Source organism: Saccostrea cucullata, unplaced genomic scaffold, assembly GCF_032062105.1.
Source record: "Saccostrea cucullata isolate Sc308-1 unplaced genomic scaffold, CSIRO_AGI_Scuc_v1 ctg313, whole genome shotgun sequence".
In the NCBI taxonomy this organism is placed as follows: domain Eukaryota; kingdom Metazoa; phylum Mollusca; class Bivalvia; order Ostreida; family Ostreidae; genus Saccostrea; species Saccostrea cuccullata.
In genome coordinates, this window is record NW_026928297.1 from 260,880 (window position 1) to 273,308 (window position 12,429).

At 37.0% G+C, this 12,429-nt stretch overlaps 2 protein-coding genes across 2 annotated transcripts; both read left to right on the plus strand.

The window, feature by feature from the left end:
• The first annotated feature begins 6,015 nt into the window (after positions 1-6,015).
• LOC134277125 (craniofacial development protein 2-like) lies at positions 6,016-6,882 on the plus strand. The gene is made up of 2 exons (XM_062759411.1): positions 6,016-6,118; positions 6,218-6,882. The coding sequence occupies exons 1-2, from the start codon at positions 6,016-6,018 to the stop codon at positions 6,880-6,882; spliced, it is 768 nt and encodes a 255-aa protein (XP_062615395.1).
• Positions 6,883-6,885: 3 nt separating this feature from the next.
• Positions 6,886-8,575, plus strand: LOC134277126 (uncharacterized). The gene is made up of 3 exons (XM_062759412.1): positions 6,886-7,495; positions 7,682-7,896; positions 7,997-8,575. Exons 1-3 carry the CDS (start codon positions 6,886-6,888, stop codon positions 8,573-8,575), a joined length of 1,404 nt encoding a protein of 467 aa, XP_062615396.1.
• The last annotated feature ends 3,854 nt before the right edge of the window (positions 8,576-12,429 follow it).

Genomic DNA, 12,429 nt, shown 5'->3' on the forward strand with positions numbered 1-12,429 from the left:
GTTGCTCATAAGGACAGATTTGATTTTATGAAAGGATTTTCCACAGTCCTTTGTCCATTCAAAGTTAACCCTCTTTTGTAAAAGATTTGTAAGTGAACTAACTACTGAGGAAAAATTTGGACAAAATTTTCTGTAAAATCCAGCCATGCCCAAAAACCTCATTAATTCTTTCTTGTTTGTAGGAATCGGGAACTTTGCAATAGCTTCCACTTTAGCCATAATGGGTGTAACATAACCTTGACCTACTTTATGACCTAAATACTCTACATAAGCATGACAAAATTCACTCTTTTTAAGGTTTACAGTTAAATTTACTTTAGCTAAAATGTAAAATAAAGCACGCATGATTCGGATATGTTCGTCCCATGTGTTGCTGTATATGATGACATCATCAATGTAGGCCTCGCATCCCTCGAGGTCTTGAAGAAGGGAATGAATCATCCTTTGGAATGTAGCTGGTGCGTTTTTCATGCCAAAAGGCATTACTTTATACTGGTAAAGTCCGTCTGGTGTAGCAAAAGCAGATATTTCTTTTGCTCTTTCTGTTAAAGGCACTTGCCAGTAGCCTTTCAACAGGTCAAATTTACTGACAAATTTCGCGTTTCCAATGTTGTCAATACAGTCATCGATTCTAGGTATTGGATATGAATCAGTTTTGGTAACAGAATTCACCTTTCTAAAGTCTGTACATAATCGGTAGGAACTGTCCTGTTTTGGTACAAGAATACATGGTGAGCTCCAATCACTTTTACTAGGTTCAACAATGTCATTGCCCAACATGTACTGCACTTCCCTTCTTAGGTACTGCAATTTTATTGGATTGAGACGGTACGGATGTTGTTTGATAGGCAGAGCGTCACCAACTATCACATCATGACAAGCTGCATTAGTTTTCTTTGGAACATCCGAAAAGATTGGATGATACTCATTCATCAAGTTTTTAACTTGTTCTTTTTGGTGAATGTTCAAATGTCCAAGTTTGGCATCAGCCAAAATTTCTGAGTTTTTCAAGCGGACACTCTGATTACAATCTTTCTCATTCATTTCTACACTCGTATCACTTTCAATACAATTTTGAACAGTCTTAGCATTGGCTAAAGTGGAAACTGGTTTTACGGAACTATCGGTCACACCTTTCAAAATACTCTTTTAACATGTTAATGTGACAAACACGTTTATCTTTACGTCGACCTGGTGTCTTAACTACATAGTTTACATCACTGATCTTGCTTTCAATTTCATAAGGGCCATAAAATCTGGCCTGTAAAGGATGACCAGGAATAGGTAAAAATACAAGAACCTTATCACCTGGCTTAAACACCCTATTTCTGGCATCTTTGTCATACCACATTTTCATTTTCATCTGAGAATTCTTCAAATTTTCTTGTGCTAATTTACAAGCATTGTAAAGTTTTTCTTTGAAATCAGACACATAATCTAAAAGATTAAGATCACCAGTCTCAGTCAGCCACTTTTCCTTCAACAATTTCAAAGGACCTCTAACTGTATGTCCGAACACCAATTCAAAAGGACTGAACCCAAGAGACTCCTGGACTGCTTCTCGTGCAGCAAACAGCACAAGATGAACCCCTTCGTCCCAGTCTTTTTCATATTGGTAACAATAGGTCTTCAGCATTGTTTTTAGGGTTTGATGAAAACGTTCTAGCGCTCCCTGGGACTCAGGATGATAAGCAGTTGATCTATATTGCCTTATACCCAACTCATGCATGACTTGCTGGAACAACCCCGACATAAAATTTGAGCCTTGATCCGACTGAATTGCCTTGGGTGCTCCTACAAAACTGAAACACTTGGTTAGGGCCTTAACTATGCTCTTTGCCTTTATATTCCTTAGAGGTATGGCTTCAGGAAATCGAGTGGATGTACACATAATGGTAAGTAAATACTGGTTTCCAGATCTGGTCCTAGGCAAAGGTCCTACACAATCCACTAATACTCGACTAAACGGTTATTCAAAAGCTGGAATGGGTTGGAGAGGAGCAGATGGTATCTTCTGATTTGGTTTACCTACCATCTGACAGACATGGCATGACTTGCAAAACTTCGAAACATCCTTTCTTAGCCCAGGCCAATAAAAATGACTCAAAATCCTATTATAAGTCTTATTGATACCTAAATGACCAGCCATAGGTGTATCGTGAGCTAAACTCATGACATCTCGACGATAAGCAGCTGGGACCACTATCTGGTGAACAACACGCCCCACTTCATCTGGAGAAGCATCAGGTGGTCGCCATTTTCGCATAAGGATGCCATCTTTCATATAGAAGCATTCTCCAACTTTAGTAGCCTCTTCTGGTGGAAGTGCCCTCTTACTAAGTTGAATGATTTCTGGGTCTTTATGTTGTTCGGAGAGTAAATGTTCTCGGCTGAGGATGTCCTTGCCTTGGCTAACTAGTGGATGCAACTCATCATCCTCACCACCAAATTTTGGTAACAGTTCTTTCTTCTCTTGCTTCTTGATATTGTGTGGTTCCATGCTTGTTTGAGTGCCATCAAGGTCAGATAAGAAAGTGTCATTCAAATCAAAATCAATAGAGGAATTCGTCTCGTCAAAGGCTTGAGTACGGTCTGCCTCCATTTCTCGTCTTCTGGCCATCGCTCTAGTAACAGCACAGGCTGGATAAATGTCATCATCTTCATCATTATACATGACATCTGGAGTGATCTTCTCACAAACTATAGGATCTGGTCCAACTTTTCCACCTGCTAGATCGTTGCCTAACAACAAAGAAATGCCTGGAACGGGAAGAGTAGGTCGAACACCTACGATAACAGGTCCAGTAACTAAATCTGACTTCAAACTAATTCTATGCAGGGGAACATCAATGACGCCTAGCTCCACACCCTGTAATAAAACTGACCCACCAGTAGAAGTCTGCTCAGACAAAGGAAGCACGCCCTCTAACAATAACGTCTGTGCAGCACCAGTATCTCTCAAAATCTGGACAGGTTTTATTTCGCTAGAGTCACCGAGTGAAACAAATCCCTGAGACATAAAGGGCTTATAATCCTCCATAGAATCAATAGAATTGGACTGTGAACCCTGGACATCAGGAGTGTCAGAACAAATCGAAACTAAGGCTTCTCTATCACCTCTAACTGCCGCACAAGCATGTGGTTGAGTTTTATCAAAATCATTTTTTCTCTTAAGTTTAAAGCATTCACTGATCAGATGACCCTTTTTCTTACAATAACTACAAGTGGGAAGCGACCCTATTCCAGACGATCCTTCAACACGTCCTGGACCGGACTTAAAACCACCTTGGGATGGAGACTGGGAACTTGTGAAAGACTGAGACCCTGAACCACTCTTTTTATATGTGTCTGAATTGGTAGAATTACTGCTAGTCTGAGATCTTGAAACAAAATTCTTTTTATGAGACAGAGCATAAGTATCAGATATGACTGCTGCCTCTTCAAGAGTTTTCACATTCTTATCTTCTAAATGTGTTTTCAAATCTTGAGGAACACATTCCTTAAACTCTTCTACTAGGATGACTTGGCGCAAATTAGCAAAAGTTTTATCAAGTTTCTTAGATCTAAACCAGTGATCGAATAAATCTTCTTTCTCTCGTGAAAATTCAACAAATGTTTGATTATCAAACTTTCTATACTTTCTGAACTTTTGTCTATACGCTTCAGGTACTAATTCATAGGCTTTTAATATTGCTGCTTTGACCTTCTCATAGTCTGAACTCTCAACTACCCCTAGTGCAGAGTATACCTCAGCCGCTTTTCCAGCCAGTACACTTTGTAACATTGTTGACCAAACATTTCGTGGCCATTTAAGATTCTCTGCGACCTTTTCAAATTGGGGAAAATATTTGTCTACAGATTTTTCTTGAAATTTTGGAACTAATCTGATATTTTTTGCTGCGTCAAATTCAGTTTTGACAACTGACGGTTCTGGTTGGTTTTGTAATTTTAATTTCTCTAATTCAAAGTTCATTGCACGCTCTCTTTCTCGCTCTTCTCTTTCTGCTGCTAATTTGTCTAATTCAAATTTTCGTTCATGCTCTCGTTCTTCTCTTTCTCTTTCTCGCTCTTCTCTTTCTTTTTCTAGCTCTTCTCTTTCTTTTTCTCGATCTTCTCTTTCTAATTTTTCTCTTTCTAATCGCATTTTCTCTAACTCTACTTGAAACTGATATTCTGCCATTTTATAAGAGCCTAACTCTGATTTAACTGTATATTCTGGAAGATCGTATTTTTCAAAGACGTTTTCTTCTACTAGTTTGTTTGCAACCTTAATTCTAATGTCTTGCTTTCTCTGAGAGGATTTAACATCTAACCCAAAATGCAAACCTAATGCGATCAAGTCATCCTTTTTTAACGTATCAAAAACCTGAACACTTGGTGAACTAAGAAAGTCTGTGACCGAAAATACCATGTTGATTTCTGCTGGCTTATAATCAAATTTAACGGTTCAATAAACAAAATTCTGACAATAAACTGCAAAAGTGCAAGAAATTCTTTATCCCGGACGAGCCCCCAATTCTGTTATGGGTCAGAATTACCCGAAATGCCAGCAAAGATCAATAACACAATTTTAACTTAACAATAATTTATTTACAGTAATATATAATAAATATATCAAACATAAAGTACAAACTTAGCAAGAATCTAAAAATACATACATCAGAGTGTCCGTTGCTGCACACAATGTCCCAGTGAAAATATATCCCATTTATATCTCAATAGTGCTTATACGACAAAGTATTTCTATGCATCGAATTGACAGGGTATTTATACAGTAATATAAATCTAGAATATTCTAGAAATTGTTAAAACATGATATTACTGGAACAATCTGGACATACAAAAAAATTTAAGAATGTTCTAGATAAAATGACCAAACATGTTGACCACTCTGGAATGTTCAAGAAACTTAATGTTACTAATTATATACATAATGAAACAATACAAATACAACACATCACACAACATCATTAGAATTACCTTAGTAAGGAATTGCAAACATTAAAATTAGTTTTAAAAAAATTCATTTGAAACTGTGTCCATGTCTCTTTAATTCTCGTGATTGAAATACCATTTGAAGACTATTCAATTTTGGCCAAATATATATGTACCTTCTTCAAGGTTAATAAAAATTTTCGGAAACAAAACTTAAAACGGTTTAGTATGTCTGGCTTTAGATTTCTGCGTTTTAACCCCCCCCCCCCTTGAATCGGGGATTGTTTACGTTTCACACCTAAAAAATACTTATATTAAACCATCCTTAGACTCCCAAATGTTTAATCATAATGATTCCTGTTACCTATAACTCAGATTATACAATATTGTCAAATGAAATGTGGAAATTCAACCAATACAGTTTACGTTTGATCGGGATCTTAACAAAAATACAATCAGGCAAAATCCAAAGTAAAATTACACCATCGGCACGTCCAGTTTTAACACACTTTGAAAGTTATATCTGAAAAATTCAACTTGATCAAAAAATAACATTATCTCATCATTTATTTATGAAGACTTCTTTGTGTCACTTATTTCTGAGTAATGTTTTAAAAGATGGTTCCAAGTCGGAAGGAAAAAGATTTACGAATTTAAGTTGCTTATTATAAGTCAGTGTTACAAATAGAAAATTTTAAAATACGTTGAAAAGCTTCCGCCACAAGTACATACACATGTATATAATCTTTTTTAAAGAATTTATTTCCTTTCTTCTTCAATTCAGTTTACCGCTGAAATATGGCTGAAATATTGCCGACTCGGTGTAAAAAAAAAAAAAAAAACAATAATCAATAAATCAATTCAGTTTATTACAAGACATAAGGGGTCAATAATCATAAGTAATCCTAAACTTCAAATATTAGTTATTCAAAAAAGATATGTGAATAATTTATATAATCTAAATTCTTACCTCGACCGTACAAAAGTTCGATTTCAAAATATTCCTTTGAGTCTCTATTAATTACTTTCATATTTGATCTATGCAGAAACGCATTCGACCGAATCATCTTGTCGTCCAAAATGGCAATGTATATAGGCAAAAATTTCGATAGCTTCAATTTCAGGCACACAAGGACTATAAGAAACGACGAACAGCACAGCAGTGGAGTAGGCTTAATACTCAGTAGGAAACTAGGAATGTGCATGTTAGGTTGGAAACCATACAGCGACAGACTCCTTTCTGCAAGACTCCATTCAAAATATGCTTAACTGACGGTTATAGTCTGCTACTCGCCTACAGAAGACAAAGAAGAAGAAGAAGAAAAGGATTCTTTCTATGAAGAACTGCAGAGAGCTGTGGAGGAAACACCAGTTCATGATATACTCATCATACTTGGTGATCTGAATGCGAAAATTGGTACCAACAATAAAGGAAAAGAATCCATTATGGGAAAACATGGATGTGGGGTGATTAACAACAATGGTAGTAGACTAGTAGATTTCTGCCTAGAAAATAAGTTAGTTATTGGAGGCACCATCTTCCAGCACAAGAACATCCATAAACTAACATGGACTTCACCAGATGGTCACACACAGAACCAAATTGATCATGTACTGATTAACAAAAGGTGGAGAGGTACACTGCAGGATGTGAGGGCATTGAGAGGGGCTGTTGTAGGAAGTGACCACACCCTTGTCCTAGTAAAGCTGAAATTGAAATTAAGAAAGATAAAGAAAGGGGAACAACGGTCACCTCAAGTGGATGTGAGCAAACTCAAAGATCCTGCACTCATGAAATCATTTCAGCTGGAGGTTAAAAACCGATTTACCATCCTAAAAGGTGAACAAGAACTCAGTATTGAACAATTTAACACCACACTTGCAGGAAAGAAAACACTGGGGTTGAAAAGGAAGAAGAAGAAAGAATGGATATCATCTAAGACCTAAGAAATGGTGGAACTAAGATGCAAAACAAAGAAGAAAATACTAACAGCCAAGTCAGCTAGGCTAAAAGATCAGCTAAAAGAAACATACACAATACAAGACAAGGAAGTTAAGAAAAGTGCACGAAAGGACATGAAAGATTACGTTGACAAGCTTGCGCAAGATGCAGAAAATACTGCCTCGAAACAAGACATGGGGGCATTATATCGCATTACAAAATCTCTGAGTGCAGGATTTAAAAGCACAGATACACCAGTGCGAAAACAAGATGGAGTATTGGCCTCTAGTATAGAAGAAGAGCTTATCTGTTGGAAAGAGCATTTTGAAAGGGTATTAAACCAGGAATGTCTATCAACAGAACATGCTGAAATTATTGAAGCTATAGACACTTTGGACATTGATACCAACACACCAACAATTGAGGAAGTAAAACATGCCATCAAACTTCTTAAGAATGGGAAAGCCCCAGGGATCGATCAAGTACATGCAGAAATGTTAAAAGCTGAGAAAGTATTAACACCCAGACTTCTCACAGATATCCTGCAAACTATTTGGCAGACAGAAACAGCACCAGATGATTGGAAGGTTGGTCTCATGGTGAAGCTGCCGAAGAAAGGTGACCTAGCTGACACAAATAATTGGAGAGGGGTTATGTTGTTGTCAGTTACCAGCAAAGTCTTAAGCAGAGTCATATTAAACAGAATGGCCTCAGTGGTAGACCCATACCTTCGTTAAGAACAAGCTGGATTTAGAAAAGGAAAATCATGCACAGACCAGATATTTTCCTTGAGGCAAATTCTAGAAGAAAGCAATGAAAGGAATGCTACGTTGTATGCCAATTCCATCGACTTTGCCAAAGCATTTGACAGTATACATCGTCCTGCTTTATGGATGATCCTCAGACATCATGACATCCCTAACAAGATCATATCCATCATTCAGATGCTTTACAAGGACTTCCAGGCAAAGGTGATCTGCGGCACAGAACTAACAGAAAGCTTCCCAATCCAAACTGGGGTACGACAGGGATGATTGCTGTTTAGTTTCTGCATAGACTGGGTTATGAAAATTTACTACCAGTCAGACCAGTAGAGGAATATCCTGGACATTTCAACAGTCATTAGAAGATCTTGACTTTGCAGATGATATCGCATTACTATCACAGCGATACAAAGATATTCAAAGCAAAACTGATGACCTGGTCAAGTATGGCAGACAAATTGGACTTAAGATAAATGTAAACAAAACAAAGCTAATGAAGATAAATACAAAGATAGGTAAAGAAGTCACAGCAAACAACAACAGAATAGAAGAAGTAGACAATTTTATATACCTTGGCAGTAAGATCACAGCCAATGGAGATTCCACCATGGACGTAGAAAATAGAATTTCAAAAGTCCGTGCCATCTTTGCCAAGCTACGGAACATCTGGAAATCCTCAATTATCAGATCCAAAACCAAAATAAGGATATTCAAAACAAATGTCTTTGGAGTCCTTCTCTATGGATCTGAGTCATGGAAGGTGACAAAGAACATCTCGCAAAAACTGGATACCTTCCAAACAAGATGTCTCCGTAGAATACTCAAGATATTCTGGCCAAACAAGATCACCAATGAGGAGTGTATGAAAGAACACACACAGCTGCTATATCTGACAAGATTAAAGAAAGACGATGGAAATGGATTGGCCATGTGATGAGGATGAAACCATCAGAGATACCAAGGGTAGCCCTACGATGGACTCCACCAGGAAAGAGAAACAGAGGGCGACAAAAGGAGACATGGCGACAGTCGGTTGAAAAGGAAATGAATGATCAGGGGTGGACTTGGGGCACTGTACAGACAATGGCAGCAGACAGACAGAGATGGAGGTCCTCGGTGCAGGTCTTATGTGCTCAAAGCACGAAGAGGACTAACTAAGGACTATTTACAAAGATTAAAAGGAATGTTTTGTTGTGAAAATAGCAAAAGAATAAGTTAGAAACTAATGCTGAGTATTTTGAGATGGCAGTTTGAAAAACACGGAGAAAAAATCTTTGTGCGCAATAAATATACACATTTTCAATGGATGGCACTGTAGCTCTCCGGTCTGTCAATATATTATTTTTACGCCTTTGTATGACTTGTTTCAAATCCTAGAAACCCCCCTCCCCAAAAAATGGAGAAACAAACTCACGTTACAGTTTATTAGTTATTTGTAGTCATACATGTATGTAGGCAGGAGACATATTGCGTTAATTTTCATCATTTGTAGTATTTTAAAGTATACTAGTAATCAACAGTTTTCCTGAAACCCTATTGGATTGAAATCTTTATATATCAATCAAATTGCCCCTTAGTTTAAAGACGTTTTCCTCTGTGACATTTTGTTTTATGATAAATAAAAACAACATAACAAGCTTGTTTTGTACACCATCAGTACTCTCTCAGCTCAAGACCAAATCAAACTCTTCGCGTTCATGGTAAAATAAAATTCCATATTTGGCAATATTTTATAGAATTTCAAAATACGCATGAAGAAAAACTTCATTATTATGAAATAAACAATACATTATATTTCCTTATACAGTCTTTGTCATATTTGTCAATATGGAATCAAATCAAATACAGAACACGTGCAGAAGTATAATGTATCAGAAAGGACCCAGCGTATTGCAACGCAAAAAGGAGAAACATGAAAATGTCAAGATAGCTAACAGTTGTCAATTTCATAATCTTATAAACAATACAAAATGCAAACAGTGTAAAGACAAGCTAATTCAGAGAATTCGTGTCCCCCGCTTAGGGAAAAAGTCGGCTCCCCCTGACTGAATTTGTAGAATTATTAAATGTATACATGTATACTGAAGCAAATAAAATACATGTATGTCAATATGCATATAAAGATTTGATTGCTTATTCCTTATTATGTGTATAGAAGATTTTTTATATGGAATGTTTATCACACTGTAATGATGATTTTATAACCTCATAAATTTTTCATTTCACATGCTGAATACTATCATTTAGTAAAAAAAAAAAAAAAGGATAGGATCGACCGAGATTCGATCCGGGGACCTCTCACATTTGTAGCGAGAGACATAACCACTAGACCACAATATTGCTTTACACGGGGAGAGGTATATGCAGAACTGAAGTCACATACATGTATATATTCATGTTTTCATGCTCGGTATTCTCAAAATTTTACACAATCCATGGTGTTTGATTTATTTAGCCTTTATTAAACAGTTCTAATAGATGTAATAAGAACATAAAGTCCGCCGAGAACCTGTTTTATACGCAATAACTCTCCTCATGCCCCTGCGCTAACAGTGGCGTAGCATCGTTTTTGAAAGTGGGGGGGGGGGGCAGGCAGAGAAAATTTTTTTTTTACTTACCTGAAAAAGTTGACAAGCAAAAAAAAAGAAAAAAAAAAGGTAAAAGGTAAAAGTTGCCCGAAGTCGAAAATCCTATTTCGTGGAGGGGGGTGGGGGGTGGGGGGGGGGGGGGGTTAGGTATAATTTTTCTCAGTGTCAACTACTTTTAGTACCAATTCTTATACTACATTTTCGTTACATTTCTAATAGTGGAGGGACCAACCAGGCTTTCAATTCACATTTCCTATAGTGTAAGTAAGGTTAGGAAAAAAAGTGGGGGGGCCAGCCCCCCCCTGGCCCCCCCGGATACTACGCCCCTGGCTAAAAATAGCGACATGTAATGCTATAAATACTAATAAAACAAACGGGGCGGGGCACTTTTAGAGGGGCGAGAGACGTCCTAGGGAGTTTTGGTATAAAATTACATTGCATAAGCTCAAAATCTTCTTGAAATATCGCCCGGAAATGACAGTATTACACACAGACAGAATGTATAAATTTACGACCTTGAACTTTGACCTTTTGACCTCAAAATCAATAGGGGTCTTCATTAGGCCACAGGGAGTTGTTATATAAAATTTCATTGCAATAGCTCAAATGGTTCTAGAGATATCGTGTGGAAACGAAAGTGTTTTAACAGACAGAATTTGCTTATTTATGACCTTGACCTTTGACCTTTTGACCTCAAAATCAATAGGGGTCTTCTTTAGTCCATAGGGAGTTGCTATGCTAAATTTCATTGCAAAAGCTCAAAGGGTTCTCGAGATATTGTGTGGAAACGAAAGCGTTACAGACAGACAGAAAGACGGACGGACGGACAAACCCAAATTAATATCCCCCACTTTTCAAGCGGGGGACAAAAAGCGGACACCTGGGAAACATCACCAGAAGCCTCGGAGAGGTAAACATCTGTTGAAATCAAGTTACACCCGCCATGCGTTCCCTGTATTGATAAAGTATGTTCAGAGTAATCCGTATTCAAAATCAAGGGGAAGTGGCCTGGTTTGAAACACGTCCGTCAGAATAGGATGCAGGCCTATTTAAAAAGAAGTTTTATATAAAATCATAGAAATTGCAAAATGCTCGTTTTAAAGGGGAATGTTGAAAACCCCTTCCCACAGTCAACTTTTTAACGGTATACCGGGTATCTTGCCTCGATTTAAAACTTCATTGCGTAGTACCTAGAACATGCTATCTTCATGTGTATTTTGAAATTCTATAACATGCTTGGATAAAAAATCATTTTGGAGGGCACACGACAAATGCAACAACAGGTTGGTAAGCATCACATGCAGATGATAATGGAATACATTATATTTCTAAAAGAAAATAGAGGAAGTCGACTATATAGAAGAGCAGATCTATGTTTACAGTGAAGTATCTTTATACAAACAAGCTAATTCAGAGAATTCGTGTCCCCCGCTTAGGGAAAAAGTCGGCTCCCCCTGACTGAATTTGTAGAATTATTAAATGTATGTATACATGTATACTGAAGCAAATAAAATACATGTATGTCAATATGTATATAAAGATTTGATTACTTATTCTTTATCATGTGTATAGAAGATTTTTTTATATGGAATGTTTATCACACTGTAATGATGATTTTATAACCTCATAAATTTTTCATTTCACATGCTGAATACTATCATTTAGTCAAAAAAAAAGTATTTTAAACAAAAAAAAAAGAAAGGCTCGGCCGAGATTCGATCCCGGGACCTCTCACATTTGAAGCGAGAGACATAACCCCTAGACCACGGAATCGCTTTACGCGCTGTGAAGTATATGCAGAATTGAAGTCACATACATGTATATATTCATGTTTTCATGTTCGGTATTCTCAAAATTTTACACAATCCATGGTGTTTGATTTATTTAGCCTTTATTAAACAGTTCTAATAGATGTAATAAGAACATAAAGTCCGCCAAGAACCTGTTTTATACGCAATAACTCTCCTCATGCCCCTGCGCTAAAAATAGCGACATGTAATACTATAAACAGGTTGGGACCAATCGCCCAAATGGGATATAATAGTCCGTTTGGGATATAATATCCCAAATGGGCTATAAAATTACAGTGCAAAAATTGAAATTTTGTATTGTGGCAATAAATATCATAAATCCGCATCAAAACACTTAAAAAGGAATAACTTTTGGTTGACAAGTTTTCCTGTATGCCCATTGTTTAGGA